Below are 21,672 nucleotides of genomic sequence, written 5' to 3'. Positions count from 1 at the left end.
ACTGACTCCACGCACGAGTAGCCCACGGCGTGCCAGTGCATCCCTTCAAAACAGCTTTATCTGCTGAAAATCTCTCCCCCCCCCCTCCTCCTCCGCAGCTCACGCGTTTAAGTGGATTTCCTCTCCCTGCGGTGAACAACGATGAAAGAAAGAAAGAAAGAAAGAAATAATCTCAGCTGCTGGGCCCTTTAAATGGATTTCAGCGTATCCATTTCTTTCCCATTCTTGTGTGTGTGTCCATGTATGTGCACATCCCTGACGTCACGGCAGATTTTGAAGTTGCCCGATGCTGGCCATCTGCTCCTGATTACAGGAGGCCCTGAGCTCCTTAAAATTATACGCAGAAAAGCTGACATCCCCCTCCTGGCCAGAGCTTGGCTATGGTGAGAGTGGGAGAGCGCTGGACCAGGCGGGCAGCACATCCCTGCTGGAGCCGCTAATCCCTGGGCATCAGCGCAAGGGAAAGGCGAGATCAGGAATCCACACCTGGCAAAAACTGCCATGGGAGGAGGTCACGTCGCTCTGCACTGGCTGGGCAGGGATACCTGGTTGCTCCGTCGTTTCCAGGAGGTTTGGGGTTCAGGGGGTTTGTCAGTGCAGTGGCTGCAGATCAGGGGCTCCTGCTCCCACAGGTGCCAAAGCAACTGGAGGCAGCTCAAGGAAGGGACCCATGGTGATCAGGCCTTCAGGTAGGGCTTTTGAAGGATTGGGGGGCAATAAAGCTGGCAAAAGAAGTTGGAATCCCCCTGTACGCTCCACTTGCTGCTTTGGGAAAGGCCTGCGGGTATTTTTTGGGTGCCCCTTATTGCAAACTCGCAGCTGGCTGCCAAATCCACAGGGTTGAGCTGGGACCTGGTGGTCAAATCCACTCAGGACACAAGGCAGCTGAAGTCAGTTCCCAAAAACTGCATGGTGATTGCAAGACAATTAGCTACAGCATGATTACAAGCAGCACGCTTAATGAGGTTAAACCATTACCTGGGTCTTTCTGAGTTCTTAATTACCTACTCTTTAATTGCTGCTCTCAATTACATTAATATAAATGACTGTCTGGGACAAAAAAAAAAAAAAAGGGCTGATGTGATCTGTGTGAGCTGGGATGCTGCAGAGATATGGCCCTTTCCTAGGGCTCAGATCAGCTTCCAAACCTTCACTCCCTATCGGTAGGAATTACACCCACCAAAGTGTTTAGCAAAAACACATTTCTACCAAAAGTGTTTTGTGCTGGGAAGGTGGGTGGGCAGAGGCCCCTGTGCAGCCCCCTGAGACTGTCTCTGCTCGGCAGCCTCGTGTTTCCGCTGCCTGGTGGATGTGGTGCCAGTCAAGAATGAAGAAGGCGTCGTCATCATGTTCATCCTCAACTTCGAGGACCTGGCGCAGCTCATCACCAAGAGCGCCGGCCGGAGCCTGCACCAGCACCTCTCGCACAGATGGCGCGACGGTGGGTGTCGCTGGGGTCGGTGGGGACAGCGGGAGGGCAGCGCAGCCTCCTCAGGGCTTTCCCCGTGACAAGGTTTTCTCTGGAGCTTGGGAGAGCTGAAGGATGCGCCCACAGCAGGGCAGGATCCTGCGCTGGGGGCTGCGCCCTGCAGAGCGCCTGGGAGGAGGCGGCTGTGTTCCTGCACAGCCACGGCTCTGCCAGCCTGGGGGCTGACCTGGCCAGACACTAACTGGGGGAGAAAAGGGGTTTTGAGCTGCCTGCGCAGCCCCTCGCGTGCAGACCTGCCTGCGCAGCCCTCCTGAAGGCCTGGGGACAGCGCGGGGACTGGCCCTCGGGGCACGGGATGGTGCATTTTTAAGGTGAGGGCATCTCCACACAACCACCCCCCCAGCCTTGCTGCATCCTTTCCGTATTTCATGCTGGGAGTTTTTTCCAGTGGTACCTCAGCTGCCTCCTGGGTGCCTGCAGCACCGTGCTGGCTGAGGCGGGAGGTGCTGGTGTGGGACAGGACCTGCTTGTGGGGTCCCTGGGAGGGCCAGGGGGTGTTTGGGGTCACCGATGGCAAGTCTGTGCTGTGGGGACATCACTGCAGGAGAGTGGCACGAGGATGGGATGGCTCTGAGCCTGCCCTGGCTTTGGGCTGTCCCAGGCTCCTCCTGGGCCTTTGTAGAGCTTGTAGAGGCAGTGAGAAACTCAAACTCCCTGTTTTGGGAAGGCTGGATCAAAGGCGAGCTGCGATGAGACTCTCAAGGGAGTGTGACTACCCAGGGGTGCAGGTGTTAGACTTGACCACGGGAAGGAGAGCTGTAGCTTCTAAATATCCTCCTGCTATACAGCTCTCAGTGCTAGCCACCTGTATTTTAGTCAGAGAAATAATCCTACATCTGTTTTGGTGCAAACATTCCCTGGGGATGCGGGTCGCTGTGAGGAGGCTCTGGGCAGGCTGCAGTGCGGGAGCAGCCCAGGTCTGTCCCCCAGGGCACGGAGGGTGGCACAGAGGGACTGAAACCAGAGCCAGGGCTGGGGCCGCGTCAGGGACCAACGGGGTCTCTTCGCGTTGCCCATTGTACCGGTACAAGTGAGTTTTAACGTGTTCACATCCCAGAGCTGTTACGGTGTTAGTGTGTGTGGCAGCAGGTGCCAGCAGAGGAGCTCTGTGTGGTGTCGGGTTTTATAGATGCTCAGGCCAGAGAGGAGCACACGGGACTTGTAGACATGTGCATGTGAATGTATATACGACCTGCGCGTGTGTTCCTGTGTCTCTGAAGTGATGAGAGTCGTATTTTTGGTGTATTGCTTTAGTACCGATTAGCCTCTGTGCACAGACTGCTGGGGAAATCCTCAATTCCTGCCCTGGAGTTGCTTTGCAGCGCTCTCAGAACGTCTTGACGTATGATGCATCCATACCCCATCCCACCTCGCAAGGTACCTTTGGCTGCAGAAAGCACCCAAATTAAAAGGGTACCTATTACTTTCCTGCACATTTGAGACTGCGCTGCACATCCCGAGGAGCGTTACTCAGGATTCCTAGCACCAGGGAGTGTGGAAAGGCCTGAGCTGCTGGCGCCAGCCCAGATCAGTCTCTCGTGCACGGGTTTTCTGACTCAGTCTTTAATTACACGGCTACAGGCAGCTGTATTACACGGCTACAGCCAGTCCCTGGCTCACTGGTGTGCAGGGAAAGTCAGCTGCTTTGCTTATCCAGCTGAAATGCTGCTCTGGGCAGTGGGGATGAGGTGAGCAGAGGAACCCCACATGGATCCCCCCTCAGCGGGGGCATTTTTGGGGAGCTGGGCAGGTCAGGAGCCTCTCCGAGCAGCCTGATGGTGTGTCAGGGCTCAGCGAGGGAAGCACATCCTGCCAAAACCAAACAGCTCCTCGATGTCTCGCTTTTCCCCAGAGGACAATGCCTTTGCAGAACTCATGTCGCATCCTCTAGGATTTAGGTTACTTTTGGTCCCATTAGTGAGTACGACTGGTGCTGCTGGAGGTCGGCTGAACCCCAGGGCTGGCTCGGGCCCCGGAGCAGCAGGGTGTGAGCCTGGCTGTTCACTAACCCTGTGGCAGCAGGTGGCCGTGGTCTCCTCTGCGGACCAGCAGTAGAAGAGCATGAGCAACTTTGTACTGGGTGTCACAGCTCGGGGCATTGAGTCCTGCTGTGGGCACTGCCAGTTCCTCTCCATATCTGGCCTCTTCTTGTCCTGAACCTCTTTCACAGCTCCTTGCAGCCCAGGCTGCCCATGCCCCCCGTCCCAGTCTCTGGTGAGGTGGTCTCCTTGTCCCCTGTGATGGCAGCAAGGAACCCTCCAATCTTTGGTTCAGCATCCCTCACCTGAAATCCAGAACAGCTCCAAGAACAAAATTGCTAGAACTACTTTTTTTTAATGCCTTGCTAACTTGCCATCTCTTTTGTGTGTGGGTTTTTTTTTTTTCCCCGAAGTCCCACCAAAGAGGTTTAGAGGCTCAATTTCCTCCAGGTCCAAATCCTTTAAGTGGCTTTAACCTCTTTAATTGGCTCAGGGATGCTCTGCACCTTTCCCGTCTTGCATCCATGGTTGTAGAGGACTCTCCTCCAGCCCAGCAGTGTTTCACGCAGCAATGTGATAGCACGGGAATAGCAAATGTGTTAGAGGAAGAAGGGCCACACGACAAATGCATCCCCCAAAGCCACCCAGAATTCTCTGTAGCCTCTTCTGCCACCACCCTGTCTTGCTCCAGCCATCACGTGCAGCTAGGTTACATCTGTCTCTCTTGTGTTTTGTTTTTCTTTTTAACAAGGTCAAGGTAGGAGGTTGAAGTTTAGTCTCCCGTCCCTGCGGCGACTCACAATCCAGCGGAAATCTCTGCCCACCAGTGAGTTTGATGGAGTAGCCATTGACTATGGAAAGGTAACCGTAGCCTTTGTCTGATATAAGCCCGTGCCTCAGGCCAGGACCCAGCGCTCTTCCTCCGCTCTCCCCATCCTGCTCTCCCTCAGCTGCTGTGGCTCGGGCTGTATCCAGCGGTAGGGGCTCTGGCGCTGGGTCAGCGCTGAGCACTGGCCGTGAGCGGTGGTGCTTTGGTGGCATGGGGTAGAGCTAGATGGTGCTGCTCTGTGGAGCCAGCCTGGCATGGCATGTGCCGTGGCTGATGGGGGAGTGGGAGATGTGCCAAGCTGGCAGGCACCGCGAGCGAAGCTGGGAGGAAGATCTGGCTCTGTAAAGCAAGATTTCTGGTTGTCTGGGATGGTGGAGCTCCAGGGACTTGCCCCTACCTCAAGGAGGGGACGTGCTGGAGACTGGAGCATGTCTGCTTCAAGCAGGGTCAGGCAGGGACTTGCAGGCAAGCCTCGAAAGGGCACGTTTCCCCACGTTATCCTGGCAGGGAGCAGGCAGCACAGGCAGCTCTGGCTTAGTCCTTCAGCAAAGACTGTGCTTTTTGTGGTCGATCATGATGCAGACATCATGAGGTTGGAAAACTGTTGGTGGGACCTCTTTAGAGATTGCTGGTTTTGGTGCTTTTTGAATCTCAAATGTGCTCAAGGTACCCCCGGGCAAAGATGTGCCGTTTTCTGAACTGCTGCAGCTCAGGCGCAGGGCTGTGGGCAGGAGGGTTTTGCTGTGCTGTCACACCCCCAGGCACCAGGTTCTCGCTGTGCTGGAAGCGTCCAGACAGCCTGGATAAAGCTGCTTCCCAGTGTTACAGATACCATGAGATGAAAGGCGCCTGTCTTCTCAGATGTAGTGCTTATAGCAAGTTGAAAACATCCGTAGCATTATCAGATACTCTGGCTAAGTTGCTCCTACAGACACCAGTGCTGCTAAAGGCTCTGGGGACCCCCAGGTTGAAGCTGTCTGGTGCACTACAATGCTCCAGGTGCATGCGCATGGAAGGTGTTCATTGAGGACAACCTGATGACCCACCGCTCTGGTGAAGTCTGGTCCAAGTCGGGGCAGCTCAGCAGGTGCAGGGGCAGCCAGCTGCCAGCAGCCCCTCCAGGCATCCCATCCTGAAACCTGCAATGAGGTCCTTAGGGATGGTGAGAAGTGCCACAGTGTGCCTTGGGCACGCACTCAAGATCCCAGTCCCTCCCATGGGTATGACTGGTATGGGCATAGACCTATAGTTTTCTGCCCCAGAAGCGCTTTATGCACTCCTTTGCAGAAACCATTAAAGGCTGGAAACCCTTTAGGTCTCCAGGGGAAAAAGGCTTAGCGATGGCCGAGGGTGCTATAGGAGAAGGAAACCACATGTGGCTGAATTTGCAAGTCCGGCAGCTCCTCCGGCGCTTCCTGGTGCGGAGCACGTCCTCTCCCAGAGACACCAGCACAGCACCAGCCCTGGGTGGTGGCCTGAGCTCTTGCAGGAGGTGAGGGAAGGTGGGAAGAGCTGGTCCAGCCGTGGGGTGTAGGGACACCTTGGAAAAGCACACAGCAAGGCAGGTGCTCGAGGCAGGCCTATCCCTAGGGACTGCTCTTCTTGCTCTCTCCTGCTTCCCAGCTGCGCAGCATCGCCTTGCAAACCACCCCGTGGCCGCCCAGCCTCCAGCAGGAGCTGGTGGGAGGTAGGAGCTGCCAAGTCCCCAAGGACTCGGTCGCCCCACCACAAAGCAGGTCCTGGTCCCAGTTGGAGGTGACCTCAGGAACCGCGGCGCTTCCCAGCCCTCTGCCCTTCCTCTTACCTCCCCCGGCTCCCCCTCCTTCCCCCCCAGCACTCGAGGACTCCTTCTAATAAAACGCTTTCTCCCGGCTGTCTTAAAGCCTGGTGGTGACTCCCTGATTTTGAGGGACTTGAAGACATCGCCCAAGGAGAACTGTGTGCAGTCAGAGACCGAATCCCTCCTGGAAAAGGAGCGGAGGCCAAGCCTGGAGGCCGACCCCACCCTACAACACTCGTCCCCGAAACAAGAGCCTCCCTTGCTGGGCCCACGAGGGTCGTACTCTGCGTGGGGTTTCTTTCGGTCTCGCCCTGGGGGCAGCTTCCACAGCCTCCGCAGGGTCTCCTCCTTGGACAACTTTGAGGCTGCGAGGTCTGAGTTCCAGAGAAAATTCAGGGAAAGGAGGGCAAACTCAGGTAGGGGAAAAACCCCGGAGTTGTCGGTCCTACTGCGGGAGCCGCGGTGCCGGGCGATGGTCCCGGCATGTCTCGGGGGGGAGGTCTCTTACCTTGCACTGCTTTTTCCTCTGCAACGTGGAGATAAGCTGGGATCTTCTCCCCAAAACTCGCTGGTCTCCATGTGGTTCCCTGTGTCAGCAGATCCTGCTCTCTGGGTAGAACCATCCATAGTGTTGTGCATGAGACGTGAGACCGCGCGAGGTTGCGTTTGGCTGCCCCACACGAGGGGCATCCCGATGCCGTCCCACCTCCGCAGGAGGGAAGGAAGGGGTCTGCAGGCATGTGCAATCTGAGCTGTGTCCATGCATGAGGTGGATGAGACACCAACCAGGCCACTCTGTGGGGCCAGAGGAAACGCACCTCCACCACGATGTTCCCATCCAGACCTCTGCTCTTGTGTGAGACATGGTGACAAGTAAGATGGAGGTCAGACAGGAGAAGTCCCAGTAATTGGAGGTGGAGAGAAATCAGTTTGTGGTGTCTGGCTTGAGAAAATGGGTGGGGGTCATGATCTTCAAATAGTCACAGGTTACGGACCCTCAGGAAGGGACACAACATAGAGGAAGGAAAGAGATGAGCAGGAGGGAGAAGGATACTAACTGGCCACTTTCACAATGTCTTCAGACATCTGCTGCCCAGGACACTTCTTGAGTCAATGTCACACTGCAAGGGACAGAAGGGGTAGAAAAAAATGAAAATATAATCTTGGCCTGCCTGTAGGGGATAGAGAGGTTGGGACACATTGGTTACGGTGCTTGAGGATATTCCCAAAGTCCTGGGGGTGAGTAAATGCTCCCTTCCATGACTGCACATTGCCACAAGCTTGACCATGAACCAAACAGCTCTGGGGCTTCTTTCCTGGCCCTACACTGGGGTGATCCCAAGGGAAAATAGCTGTGATCCAGCCCCACTGTGGCTCTTCTTCAAGAGAAAACTCTAACCTCCCTATCTGAAGCCTGAATGTAGAGGATATTTCTGACTGGGAACATCATCCAGCTCCCAGTTCAGTTTGATGGCCAAAAACCAGGGCGGCACCTCAGGACCCGTGTTGGTCAGGCTGAAGCGTGCAAGGGTAGAGGAGACCCACCTCGTCCTTCATCTGTTTCCATGCCACTTTTGGCATCTCTCCCTGCTGGGTCTCACTGGACCTGGTCCCCAACCCACGACAGTCTTCAGGGGTAGCAAAGGGTGTTGGATACCTCTGTAATTTGGCAGCTGGTTTTAGCCCCCCCACCCAGAGGAGGTTTAATGGTGAAAAGATAGATGGCGTGCCTTCAAAAGCAGCCCTCCGCTTGGGCATCTCGGGTTGGGCATCCCTTGTCAGGCACCCTTGCAGAAGCCAAGCCTTTATGGCCAGGCAGACACTGGTACCTTGTGGTGGCACCTTGTGGTGGTCTTCAGCTCCTGGATGCCCTACACTGAGATCAGGGGGTTGCAGATCGGCTCCTGCTCAGACTGCTCTTCTCAATGCTTCTCTCTGTCCTCTTTCAGAGGCTTCTCATGTCAAACCCAACCCTCCAAACTCCACCTCAGACTCAGACCTCATGAAGTACCGGACCATCAGTCAGATCCCCCAGTTCACGCTCAACTTTGTGGAGTTCAACCTGGAGAAGCACCGCTCTGGCTCGACCACGGAGATTGAGATAATCGCTCCCCACAAGGTGATGGAGCGCACGCAGAACGTCACTGAGAAGGTCACACAGGTACGTGGGCAGTGAAATGCCACCGAGGCAGCGGTGGGGTGGTGCTGCTGCTCCTGGGGTGTGATCCCAGCCATTCCTGTGGTTTTTGGAGGCGAGGAGCAGAGAGGACACTGAGTTTCCATTGAGGAAACACCAGTATCTTTGTGTTTGATTTTTGTCTCTCCCTCTGAATGGCTGAAATGCTACTTTTTCCCCCCAAAATCAATATTTCTGATAATTTGTGGCTGGGGGAATGCAGGCTTGAACTACTCATGGCGTGATGGTGGCCTTGAAGGGGACACAGGCACGTTTATGTGTGCATGTGGCTTCCCCTGGGGAGGAGGCTGTGGCCCCAAAGTGCTCAGCCGGACCCCCCACGCCAGGAGGATCCCTGGGAGACAGCAGGTGGCACTGCGCTGTCACCAACCCGTATGGCACTGCAGGGGACACTTGTGGCAGTGCACTGTCACCACGGGGGACACTCGTAGCACTGTTCTGTCACCATGGAGGGAACAGGGACATCACTGTGTGAAGGGTGTTGCTGCATCCCACAGTCCTGGGTTGGGAGTTTTTAGCTGGGGGGAAACTGAGGCACAGGAGAGCCACAGGTCACAGGTGCAGCGAGTGTGCCGGGCTCAGCCTGCCAGGCCTGCAGCTCCGGGCTGTGGCTGGAGGCACAAGGGGATGCCGTAGGGCTGGCACCACCAGGCTGGCGTCATATCTTGCAAGTGGCACCTTTTCTGGTCCCCCCAGATGCTCCACCTGCAGCAGATGGTGGTGGAGCTGGGCAGGAGGGGGCTGGGGACAGGCAGGAGGAGGCTGAGCTGTGTCAGGATACGTGCCGGGAGGGATGCTGGGTCAGTGCCTCCCTGCAGCCAGCGCTGTGGGCCTGATCCTGCCCAGCCCCTTGAACTTCAGGCTCTCTTGGTGACTCCGGTGCAGCCCCCTGTCCCCACTCGGTGTCCCCCCGCTATCCCTAGCACAAGGCAAGGAAGAAGGAAGGCGTGTGGGCGCTGGACCCCGCAGGGCACAAGCAACAGCCTGGGTTAGCCAGGGCCATGGGAGCCTCCCCCCACCATCACCCACAGCCCTCAGTACCCTGCTCCCTCCTCCTCCCTAACGGTGCTGCCTGCAGCCCTCCCCATCCCCGAGGGGCAGAGAGCGACAAGCTGCAGGGGCTCCCTGGCTCTGCATTGGTTTGGATGCTCCTCTAGGTGTTGTTTCTTTTCCCTCTTCTGCCTGAAGTCATTAGAATCATAGAATGGTTTGGGTTGGAAGGGACCAAAAAGCCCATCCAGTCCCACCCCTGGGACACCTCCCACTGGATCAGGGGCTCCAAGCCCCATCCAGCCTGAACCCCTCCAGGGATGGGGCAGCCACGCTTTTGCTGGGCAGCCTGTGCCAGGGCCTCTCCACCCTCATTGCGAAGAAGGGTTGTGGTTTTTATTAATTCCTCTCTGGAAAGCAATGGGCCTTGACCTGCTCTTGCTTCTGCTGCAAGAGCTGGGTACCAGGAGCAGGGATGAGGGGCAAGACAGGTGTCCCAGCATGGGGAGAAGCATCTAGGAGCTTGAATTCAGGACGAGCTCTGCAGAGCTGCCTCCAGCTGGGCAGGACAGGGGGGTTTGGCTGCTGCAGGTGGGAGCGTTGCTGGTTTCCCCACATATGAGGTGTAGGGCCCATCTCGGGTCTGCTGGACGATTCTGAGTTTGGGAACCAAGTGTTTTTACTGGCATCGCTTTGTTCTCTTCCCCACCATGCCTGCAGGAGCCAGTCCCCAAGCCCATCCAGTGCCTCATTCCCCTCCAAAACGATCGCGTTTGGGTCACTTTTTCCAGTCCCTCCCCTCTCCGTCCGTCAGCGACGTCGGTGGCTCCCGCTGCCCCATTGGAGCTCTGGTCCCCACAGGGGCCCCAGCATCGATTGGGTTTGATTAGTCCGTGCCGGGCTCCCAAATGCCCTGTGCAGCCGCATGTCTCCCACCCGCCTGGCCGAATGCCTGCGAGCCTGCGTGGGCGATGCCACGGCCCCGGTGCTGCATCCGCCGCGCCGCTCGCTGCCCGGGCGTGCGGGGCTGGGAGCCTCCATGGTGGACACCCAGACTTCGAGGGTCAGCTGCCACCTGGGGCGCCGGGCAAGCTGCAGGCAGGTAGGAGCTGGGGGCACCTCTAGGATGTGGGACCCACAGACGTCCCAGGGCTGTGGGACCTGGGAGCAGCTGCTCATGGTGGGATGAGGCTGCGGGGCTGGATCTGCTCTGGGTTGCAGCACCAGGAGCCCTTGGGAAGCCCTTGAACAAGACGGGTGTCAGTGCGGGAAGGATCAGGCCATTCTTACAGATCTGTTGCCAGAATCGGGGCAGTGCCCATCACCATGGTCTTGGGGCATGTGGAGGCTCCTCTCTCCTTCACATCCTGGCAAAAAGCACCCTTTTAGCTGGGAGCTTGGTGTAGGGAGAGGGCACTGAGGTGCCCCTTGCCCTCCTCTGCAGGTGGCACTGATGGCCAGCACTGAGAGGACACCCAGGGGACAGCAGGCAGGGAGGCTCTGGTTGTCCCCAGCTCCAAATAAGCCCCTTCATGCCGCCCTCTCTTAGCATCCAAAGCAGGAAGCCTCAGCCCTCCGTGTCCCCAGCACCTTGCACTGTGTCCCCAGGGTGGCTTCAGAGCCTGCCGGGAGCTGGTGTTGGTCCGGGAGCAGGGAGCTGTGTGGGGACACGCTGGTGCCATGGGAGCGTGTCCTCATGAGGCCAGACAGACCTAGGGACACATGACAACATGGGGGAGCGCCTGCACGCATGAGAGGGTGTTTGCACGTTGGTGGCCACAGGTCCCCCCCTCCCTGGGGATGCTCAGATAGGAAATGGGCATTGCCCAGGGCCAGGCTCTGTTGTGGGTGGCCCAAGGTGTCCTCTCTGCTTGGAGGACAGCTGTGCCCGAAGCACATCAAGGGGAAGGTCCTCCTGGAGCCAAGAAAGGCACCATGGAAGGTTTGCAGGATGCCTAACGTGCCATTACTGTCAGGGCCAGGCCATGCCACAGCCGTGGGACCGCATCTCCAGGCTTGCTGTCCCCAGTGCCTTTTGCCAGGGACACCAGCAGCTACTGGGCTGGTGGCACAGAGCTGAGGGAACAAGGAGGCATGGCAGGAGGTACTTTTCTCCCTGCCAGTGTTGTAGGGTCTGGAAGGCTTAAAGCAGGTAAACACTTGCTCCAAGGGTGCTCTGGCCATTAGAGACGGATGAGGAGCTAGGCAGACCTTGGTGGGTAACTCACTTTGTGGTCTCCTCAAAAACACACGTGAAGGCAACAAAGGTGAAAAGGATGTAGGAAACCCACTGCGTGCTGCTCACGGCCCTGCCAGTACATGGGAGCCCCTCGCCTGGCTCCTGGCCTTGTCCAACCTCTCTCCTGGTCTCCCGTCGTTCTCACACCGATCTCCTGGCAGGTGCTGTCCCTGGGTGCTGACGTACTTCCCGAGTACAAGCTGCAGGCACCACGCATCCACCGATGGACCATCCTGCACTACAGTCCATTCAAGGCAGTGTGGGACTGGCTCATTCTTCTCCTGGTCATCTACACAGCTGTCTTCACTCCCTACTCGGCTGCCTTTCTGCTCAATGAGGAGCCAGTGGAGGAGAAGCACTGGAACTGCAGCTACACCTGTGACCCACTCAACATCATTGATCTCATTGTGGACATCATGTTCATCGTGGACATTATCATCAACTTCCGTACCACCTATGTCAACATCAATGACGAGGTGGTGAGCCACCCTGGCAAGATCGCCATCCACTACTTCAAGGGATGGTTCCTCATCGACATGGTTGCTGCCATCCCCTTTGACCTACTCATCTTCCGCTCTGGCTCTGATGAGGTACAGGCAGGTCCTGGAGGTTCATAAGGACAGGAGGGGAGTCATGGATGGATGGGGAGAGAAAAAGAGGGATATGGATGGCTTGATCCATGTGGTGAATGGCCAGATCTGCAAGGAGAGTGGTGGTTAGTCAGAGGGATGGACAAGGGTGTCATTACAGGCTTTTATTAAGAAGCTGGGACCCTGGGTCAGACAACCACACAGACCCTTCTGTAAGTGCTAAGGTCATCTCTAACTGGATCCACTCCCCTTGCTGGTGCTGACCTAGCAGAGCAGTTTAGGGACTGGTCCCATAGGCCAGCAAAGCTGAATTTGGGGTCACATCACCAGCCAGACTCAAAATGTTGGCAGTGGGATGGCTTACTGCACTGCCTGGTGGCCCCACCTGGGCTGAGCCTGTGGGATGGGGTGGGAACAATGGTTGGCAAGGTGAGGACCCGTCAGGAAACATGGGGTGGCCTTGGCTCCTCTCACTTGCTCACCTTTAATCCCAGGGCTTGTCCCCTTTATAGCCAGGGAGGGAAACTGCACTTTCATGGTGTGATTCATCTAACCTGTTTCAGATGTCACCTCCAGGGCTAGGTGATTCATGCTCTAGAAGTGCAATTTTATCCTCCAAAAGGAACGTAGCTAGGCTGGAGACTTGCTTTTGGCCAGATTTATCTCCTGCTTGTCTCTGAGGTTTCTCACCTCTCCTCTGCAGACCACCACGCTCATTGGCCTCCTGAAGACCGCCCGCTTGCTGCGCCTGGTCCGTGTGGCCCGCAAGCTGGACCGCTACTCCGAGTACGGAGCAGCCGTGCTCTTCCTGCTCATGTGCACCTTCGCCCTCATCGCGCACTGGCTGGCCTGCATCTGGTACGCCATCGGCAACGTGGAGCGGCCCTACATGGAGCACAAGATCGGCTGGCTGGACAACCTAGGTGACCAGATTGGCAAGCGCTACAATGACAGCGACCTCTCCAGCGGCCCATCCATCAAGGATAAATACGTCACCGCTCTCTACTTCACCTTCAGCAGCCTCACCAGTGTGGGATTTGGCAACGTCTCACCCAACACCAACTCTGAGAAGATCTTCTCCATCTGTGTCATGCTTATTGGCTGTGAGTGCCTGCCCGTGTCCCACTGTCCCCGTCCTTGCCTTGAAGGTGGGAGGAGCTGCTCTGGGGAGAAATGGGGAGAGACCCGCCAAGCTGTAGGATGTTGTGTTTTCAGAGAGCCCTCTGCCTGTGTCTACTCTGCACGGGAAAACGGATGGGGAGGTGTATAGATGTATGGATTTCAGGAACCCCCTGGTTTCAGGTCCATGGTACATGCAGGCTTTGGAAACCTGCTGGTTCCAGGTCTGAGGTAGTTGGACTCATATCTGTCATGTCCTGCTGAGTCCTGCCCTCTCGTTGCAGCTCTGATGTACGCCAGCATCTTCGGCAACGTCTCTGCCATCATCCAGCGCCTCTACTCAGGCACAGCCCGCTACCACACGCAGATGCTGCGGGTTAAGGAGTTCATCCGCTTCCACCAGATCCCCAACCCCCTGCGCCAGCGCCTGGAGGAGTATTTCCAGCACGCCTGGTCCTACACCAATGGCATCGACATGAATGCAGTGAGTACAGGGCGAGGAGTCCCCATGTCCTTGTGGCACCTTGTCCTGAATGACCTGGAGTCCAGCTCTGGGTCCGCCCAAACATTCCCATCCTTTCAACCAGAGTGGAGAGGAAACAGGGGAAGGAGATGATTTGGGAGGCTGTAGACAGTCAGTCTGCCTCCTGCTGTCCCCCTTTCTCCTTCTCCCCTTCTGTCTGCCCAACCCTCTACATCTACCCAGAGGTTTCCCAGGCCCATGACAGCGTTTCTTGGCTGGAGAGCTGGTTTGGTGCCGATGTGCTGGTGGAGGAGCTCAGAGTTCCCATCGGCGCCGAGCACTTTCAGGCCGGTGTCTGTTGGTGTCACAGAGCCACAGAGCAGGTATCGATCCAGCTCCTCTCCACACTGCCGGTTGCTAAGCAAAGTGCATCCCGCTCTCAGCGGCAGGGAAAGGAGGGCATTTAAATAAACCTCAATCCATTTTAATTAGAGCCTGGAGAGGCGGCTGTTTGTTAGCAAAGGGGGGATCAATGGTGGAGCCACGCTGGAGAGGCGCCGTGTCTCTGAGTCTGGCGGAGAGGCTTGTGCCAGCAGAGCCAGGGCACCGCAGGGGTGAGGAGGGGGCTCGGCCGAGGAGTCCCAGGCTGGGGCTGGGGCTGCTGAACTCAGCTCACGACCACAGTGTTCACTGCACAAAGGTGCTGGCTCAGCTGCAAGGCAGAGAAAGGAATTGAGTAAGGATGAGGCAAGGAGGGAGATGGGACCTGGTACTCCCCATCTCTTAGCCCTGGGCAGGTCATTCACTGTTCATTGCCAGTTCTTGCTCCCTTCTTTCTTAAGACATGATATTCCTCTGTCCCTGAGCACCGTCAGGACACAGATTTGCATGAATTTAACCTCCCATCTTCAGTTGTTTCTGCCGTGTTAAACAAATGGGTAGCAACTGGGAGTTTGCTGCTGGGAGAACTTTAGGTTAAATCTCTCCCGTGGAGGACACGCCCTGGGCTGGACATCAGTGGCAGTAACTAGAAGCAAAGCCATGGCACCCTACCAAGCACAGGTTCTCCTGGCTCAGTGCAATCCCAGGTCACAAATTCCCTGCTACGAGCCGAGCTTGCAATTCCTGCTGGATGCTGCTGAGACACAACGCGATCTAATCAATCATCCCACCACCCGATCAATTCATCCACCCCTCATTTCCCAGTAGGAAAACTAAGGCCCTGCTGTCAGCCTGAGAGATCATGACGGAGCCGGGAATGAGCTGCGCTCACTGGCCCCAGCCTGGTTGTCCCAGATTTGGCCACCAGCAGGATGTGAGAAGAGAGCAAGGGGGACCCGGTGGCTCTGTGCTGCTCTCCAAAAAAAACCCAAATCCAGGTGGATTTTTTTGACACTATGAGCAATTGGTAGCAGTAGATTTCTTCATGTTGTGAGTTTTACCTTGATTTCACCTTCAGATTTAGCTTTTGTTCAAAGCGAGGTATTTGCCACGGGTATATTTAGCTGTTGTCGCACACAACTGGCCCGTGCTGCTTCTTGGCATTCAGGCAGGTGCTGTTTAATTAGGACAGCACCTCGTTACCACTTTGTGCTCTCATTGAGCCAAGATTAGTGGGTGGAAAGATGAAAGGGGGCTATGCCACCAGTGAGTATAAATAGATTGATCTGGTAATTATTATTTATTGCTCGGGAGTGCTCTCATCTGCATGCAGTTAAAGCCAGGGACATGCAGGCAGGCATTTATCATAGAATCATAGAATGGTTTGGCTTGGAAGGGACCTCAAAGCCCATCCAGTTCCACCCCCTGCTATGAGCAGGGACACCTCCCACTGTATCCAGTTGCTCCAAGCCCCATCCAACCTGGCCAACATTTCTAGGAATGGGGCATCTACAACTTCTCTGGGCAACCTGGGCCAGGGTCTCCCCACCCTCATCATGAAGAATTTCTTCCTAATGTCTAATCTAAGTCTTGCCCCCTGCAGTTTAAAGCCATTCCTCCTGATCCTATCTCTCCGTGCCCTTGTAAAAAGCCCCTCTCCAGCTTTCCTGGAGCCCCTTTCAGCACTGGAGGCTGCTGTAATGCCTCCTCGATCTTTCTCTTCTCCAGGCTGAACAACCGCAACTCTCTCAGCCTCTCCTCGTAGCAGAGGTGCTTCAGCCCTCAGATAATCTTCGTAGCCCTTCCAAAGGAAGATCTGACGATGTCCCCAGCTTTGGCTTTCTGGGTTTGGGGGCTTCCAGTGTGGCACCGCTGTGTCACAGTGTCTCACAGCCTCCCAGGGTTGCCACAGCGGCCCTTCCTGGGGACAGTCCTTCCTGGGGACGGTGGTGTGATGGCATCTCTCCCTCATTCTTTGCAGGTGCTGAAGGGCTTCCCTGACTGCCTGCAGGCAGACATCTGCCTTCACCTCAACCGCACGCTGCTTCAGAACTGCAAAGCTTTCCGAGGAGCCAGCAAAGGCTGTCTGCGTGCCCTAGCCATGAAGTTCAAGACAACTCACGCGCCACCCGGAGACACCCTGGTGCACTACGGAGATGTCCTCACCACACTCTACTTCATCTCCCGGGGCTCCATTGAGATCCTCCGGGAAGACATTGTGGTGGCCATCTTAGGTGGAAAAGTCCTTCCTTCTGGGAGGGCAAGGGGTGATGGGCGGGGGGGGGATGGGTGTTAGGTGAAGGGTGATGGACGATGAGCAGTGGACAAAGGGTGGCAGGTGGTGGGCTAAGGACTTCTCCACATCCTGGAGAAGGGAAGGTTGTTCCTTACCATCTGGCTGGTCACCACACCAGTGGACAGGGAATGGAGGGTCCCAGTAGATGCCAGGGAGAGGCTACAAAGGAGTGAGGAGAATAGGACATGGCTCAGCAGTCCCCAGCCATTACTGATGACCCAATGCCCTGGCTTGGGCTCCCCATCAGGGAAGGCTTTTGCAGTGTAATCCCCAGTATCCACAATCTGGGCTGGTGTTTCTGGGCGTCCCCTTGTTCACGACCTCCAAAGTGAGGTCTGCTGGTCCAGTGCACCTGGAGCCGGGGTCGGTGCTCACCTCCACCTAATGAGCTGTCTCTTGGCACAGGGAAGAACGACATCTTTGGTGAGCCTATCAGCCTCTACGCCCGCCCAGGAAAGTCCAATGCCGACGTCAGGGCCCTGACCTACTGTGACTTGCACAAGATCCAGCGGGAGGACCTACTGGAGGTCCTGGACATGTACCCAGCCTTCTCTGACAACTTCTGGAGCAACTTAGAGATCACCTTCAACCTGCGAGATGTGAGTGCCAGGGTTGTCCCAGGGAGGGATGTGGGACAACAGGCACTGATCTCGCGATGGGCCTCGGGAAGCATGGATGGGACGTGGCACCCTTGCCCTGGTAACCAGCCCCTCTCATCCCTCAGGCAGACAGCGTTCCCCGCACACCACTCAGTGAGGAGTACGACTGCACCTACCGGCGGGCACGACGACGCAAGCGCTCCCGTTGCCAGCCCAGCAAGCCTGGTGAGTCCCACAGCACCGGCAGAGCCTGGCTTGCAGGGCTGGGGAGCAGGATTAGCATTTACATGACGGCCCTAACAGGTGCCCCAAAGCAGAGGCGGCTGCCAGTGCCTCCATCCCTGCAGATCAACCTGTTTGTCCCCACGTTGGGGGCACCCACACTGCCTTCACTCCCCTCTCCTTAGGATGCCCCAGCCCTACAAGCACTCTAGAGTGGATGGAGTCTGATTTTCGGTGTGTGATACTCCTCAAATTAACCTGTTGTGCTGCCCCACAGACCCAGACACGGGCATCTCTGATGCAGAGCAGTATCACACCTACTCAGAGCTCACCAACCCGCAGGACCCGCTGAGGAAGGACCGGTGGGACGACCTGGGCAGCAGCACCACTCCCTGCTCCCAGACCAGCGATGATGAGGCCAAGCCTGGGAGCCCTGCGAAAGCTGAGCCTTTCCCCACATCTGAAAAGGATGACATTGCTCTGCCTACACTCAGCCTCATCACCAACAGCGCCGGCGGCACGGAGGTCGGCAAGCAGGCAGCGCAGAGCTGCCAGTCCTACGCAGGTATCCGTGGCTGCAACCAAAGCTGGCAGGAGAGTGGTGAGGGACGCTTGGGCATACTGGCCTTGTCTTGGGACACAGCCAAGGAACTCACAGGGATTTGAGGGTAGCTACACGTGTAGCCAAGGGTCTTTGCTGCCTTTTGTCCCCAGTAGTATCTGCTCTGTCCCTCCCATGCTCTGCAGTTTCTCCTAGGACCCAGAGACCCCTTTGGGGCTTTCCCAAGGGGCCAAATGCTATGTGTCTTCCATAGGCATGTTGGGTGATGGACTGTCCATGAGCACCTTGGTTGCTGGGGTGGTGGATCTTCATAAGCACTTCGGGTTTCAGGGTGATGGACTCTCCCTGAGAGCCACATATGTCAGTGTGATGGCTCTCCATGAACGTGTTGGGTGATGGACTCCAGAGCATTTCCATGCCAGTGGGGCGGGCAGATGCAAGACAGAAGTGCTGAGATATCTGTTCTCCTTCCAGACACCCCCCTGGACATCCCAAATATGTTCACCTTTTGGGAGGACCAAAGGCCGAACCACCATCCAGAGCCTCTGCAGCACATCTCCTTGGTACACAGCTCACAGGACATCCCCTTGCACAGCGACTACAGACCGGGGCAGATTGAGTCCAGGCTGGAGGTCCTGCAGGCCCAGCTCAGCAGGTGAGGAGGTCCTCCAGGCACAGGGGCGCTCTGGGCCATCACCTTCTCCTACTCTCCAGGGGTGGCTTCAGCAGGCCTTGTGTGCAGCAGAAGCCACCTTCTGATCCCCTGAGACACTGCATTCCTTAGGGAGATGGTGGGAGCACTTTGTAAATGCAGCAGCTTCTTAAACTGCGAGTCCTGGCCCTTGTCTGCTGCTGTCCCACCACCCCATGGATCTGCTGCTTTGCCACTGCCTCCAAACTCAATGCAATCTCAGACGTGAAACCACCCAGGGGCTCAGGACCTGAGCCCTTTGCAGGCCTCCTCTCCCTGTTTCCAAGAGCTGCAAACATCTTGCTCGAGCAAGAGCATATGGTGCACATGAGAAAATTGGACAGGGTTTCTGGTTGAGAAGGGAGAGCCCACACCTGAGACACAGGTTGAAATGCCCCAGGCAGCACCCACATGAACTGCTGGCTCGCTCACCCACGGCTGCTGCCTGTGCGAAGCTCACTTCACCGCAGTGCCCACACGTTTTTCGGTGTCTGATCAACATCCCATCCCCGTCAGCAGGGCCTGGATCTCCTCCCACTCTGTAAGCACTGCCAGGACCATCGCCTGCAAGGGGGGAACATGCCCAATCCTGCCAGAGTGGTTCATTTCACTCAAGGACAAGGCAAAAGAAAGGAACTTATTCTACTTTTCTTTCTGTTCCTCAGTTAAAATGGTTGGCACCAACCTGACTTGCCCCATCTGTTAGCACAGGCAGCTGGCCTGGAGAATTGATCCAGATTAAAATTAACCATTGCCATTTTTTCCCCCCTCCAAGGTAGTCTTAGCTTTGTTCAGATCCCTGCCCCGGGTCCCAGTTTGGCTCCACAACAAAACTGAGCAAGGGAGGATTGATCTCTCTTTGGCAGTGCTGTTTTGAAGCTCTGCTAAAAACCTTACCGAGCAGCACCATCGCCCCTGGGCAGCTGAACCGGAACGTCCTCCCCAATGACCCCCCTACCCAGCCACGGGTCTGGCTCTTGTGGGATGCAGCGGGATGCACTGCACTAATACCCGGCTGTTCTGTCCCCAGGCTGGAGTCCAGGATGTCGTCAGACATTAATACAATCCTCCAGCTCCTGCAGCGCCAGCTGTCCCAAGTGCCACCCGCATACAGCCCCATCTCGCCATCTTCCCACAACCTGGCGATGTACGGCATCCTCCCGCGGAGCCTGGAGCCACTCGCCCCCTGTGCAGCCCTGGAGGATGAGGAACCGACAGCCCTGGAGCAGGTAAGACCACCCCTCCTGGCTCAGCACAGGCCGAGCTTCCTTGTCCCACGAGTAGAAGGGTCCTGGAGAGCCAAAGGCTCCCTCCAGCCTCCCTGCACACAAAGCACAGCCAGGCACTCACGGGTCCAGGCAAAGCGCAGGGTCTTGAAATGGGAGTAGATCTACCCAGAGATGCTTCTGCCCGATGCATCCCTTGATCTGGGGGCACTGCCTGCTATGTCCAGCACTACCAGGTTGCCCCATCAGTAGACAGGGAAGTGGATTCCTCTGCTGTGAGGCTTCCTGAGGTAAAACATAACATTTTGGGGCTTGGATCCCGATGAGGTGAGGAAAGAGCATGGCTATTTTGTTTTGCCTTTACCATAACCCACCTGGTTCCTCCTTTCCCAGCAGAGCCCGAGCTACACGGAGGTAGAAAAATTCCACTTGAAATCCAGGGACTCCTTGTCAAGCGGGATGCACCTCACTGTGACATCCGATGAAACCATGACGGTCTACTCCGAGCAGGAGCACCATTCCCCACCTCTCCTAAACCCAGAGCCTCCCCACCAAAGGGCACCAAATACCCAGGGACTCTTACGGGGCTCTCGTTTCCCTTCCCTCCCTGAGCACTTGGAAGCATCTTCCGAGCACCAGGACATTCAGAGACACCTCTCCGACCCAGTGCTTCCTGGAAGTTAGAGATGTGGGGGCTGCAAAGCAAGTCAAGAGGAACCTCAACTGCGACCTTGGTCTGTTGATGTTGATTTTTTTACTGCAAGGGTAAGATGGAGGACAATGCCACTGGCTCAGGGGTATAATTTGTAGCTGTCTTCTGCCACCGTGAAAGGAAGCATAGAGTGGCTGGCTTCCAAGGTCAACGTTTTCCAGTGGTTCCCATAGAGTAGATTTCATTTGCACATTATAGTAAACCCAGAGCAGTTCGTTGTTATGGCCACCAACAAGCTGGCTAGGCCAAACGGTACCCACCACCTCTTCCTTGCCAAGGCTTCCTCTCGAGAATGGTGCAAGCCAACCCAGTGAGCCACAACTGCCAGAGGAGAGCAAATCCATGGCTCTTAGCTGTGAGGCCACTTTGCCGTCAGCGGTTTGGAGCAGGGACCATTGTGTGGGTGCTGGGCTTAGCCCAGTGGAGCCTGTGGGCATTACAGAAAGGGTAGTCACCAGAGGAGGAGGAGATCTCCACAGTGTTGTACTGGGGGGAGCTGCAGTGGGAAGCTCAGGACAAGGACAGAGGTCAGAAGCTACCCTTGTCCTACTTGACTGCCACTGAGAAACTAAGGGCCAACAGCCCCTGCCACTTCAGCATGCTTCAGCACAAGTCCTAGGGCACTGACGACTCCAGCAAGGCTGACTGCGCCTTGCAAACCCCAAAACACACCCCACGACTCCCCAGATAAACCTGCCCGGTCACTGGGCTGGGCATAAAGCACAAAACTCAACAAAAGCACAATCCTGGAAAGCCGAAAAGCCCCAGACACCTCATCTCCAGCCCTTCTTCACAGCTTTTCTCTTTTGATAAAGGTTTGATAGAGGCTTCCTCCTCCCCAGCCCCTTCCCCGCTGACTCCGGCAGCGTCCCCCCTAGGAGAAGCCCTCTTAGCACTGCCGCCTCGCCCGTCGGTTAGATGCTGTGACAGTCCTAGGCCGCCTGCTCAAGTAATTTATCAAGCTCCCTTTGAGAGTAGTAAAACTGTGAGCATCTCTTTCTCTGGAGTTTTAGTGTACACTTTGCTAATAAAGATGTTTTTGGCACCTAAGGTGGATCACGGTGGTGTTTGTTGAGAGGATCCTCCTTTGTTCCCTTATTTCTATGAATTCCTCGCCCCAGCCCAGCACCGTCGGCCCCAGCTCCTCCTGACCGCGCCTGCGAGATAGCTTTCAGCATTTTCTACTTTAGCTTCAATCAAAAACATTCCACTTCTTGTAATAATAATTACTTCTTGCACCCCTGCCAAAAGGAAACCCCCCATAATTAAGCTGCAGTTAATTAAAGACAAGCCCCTGCTGGAAGAGGC

The 21,672-nt window shown here is 56.2% G+C and overlaps 1 protein-coding gene across 4 annotated transcripts in view; it reads left to right on the top strand.

The window, feature by feature from the left end:
• The window catches only part of KCNH6 (potassium voltage-gated channel subfamily H member 6), a 30,935-nt gene extending 9,528 nt beyond the window's left edge, over window positions 1–21,407 (top strand). The window contains exons 3-16 of one of the 4 annotated variants that reach the window (XM_069876764.1): window positions 1,286–1,441; window positions 4,220–4,329; window positions 6,181–6,493; window positions 8,027–8,238; window positions 11,665–12,093; window positions 12,797–13,196; window positions 13,497–13,696; window positions 16,038–16,290; window positions 16,758–16,951; window positions 17,077–17,176; window positions 17,451–17,738; window positions 18,210–18,390; window positions 19,457–19,655; window positions 20,049–21,407. In XM_069876764.1, coding sequence (XP_069732865.1) covers window positions 1,286–1,441; window positions 4,220–4,329; window positions 6,181–6,493; window positions 8,027–8,238; window positions 11,665–12,093; window positions 12,797–13,196; window positions 13,497–13,696; window positions 16,038–16,290; window positions 16,758–16,951; window positions 17,077–17,176; window positions 17,451–17,738; window positions 18,210–18,390; window positions 19,457–19,655; window positions 20,049–20,336 — 3,323 coding nt within the window. In that variant the 3' untranslated portion in view covers window positions 20,337–21,407. Of the gene's footprint in view, window positions 1–1,285; window positions 1,442–4,219; window positions 4,330–6,180; window positions 6,494–8,026; window positions 8,239–9,947; window positions 10,367–11,664; window positions 12,094–12,796; window positions 13,197–13,496; window positions 13,697–16,037; window positions 16,291–16,757; window positions 16,952–17,076; window positions 17,177–17,450; window positions 17,739–18,209; window positions 18,391–19,456; window positions 19,656–20,048 lie in introns of those variants that run through there. The other 3 variants (XM_069876765.1, XM_069876767.1, XM_069876766.1) reach the window with 3 other exon arrangements.
• The last annotated feature ends 265 nt before the right edge of the window (window positions 21,408–21,672 follow it).

Source organism: Phaenicophaeus curvirostris, chromosome 26, assembly GCF_032191515.1.
Source record: "Phaenicophaeus curvirostris isolate KB17595 chromosome 26, BPBGC_Pcur_1.0, whole genome shotgun sequence".
NCBI lineage: Eukaryota > Metazoa > Chordata > Aves > Cuculiformes > Cuculidae > Phaenicophaeus > Phaenicophaeus curvirostris.
This window is presented reverse-complemented; position numbering and strand designations above follow the sequence as displayed.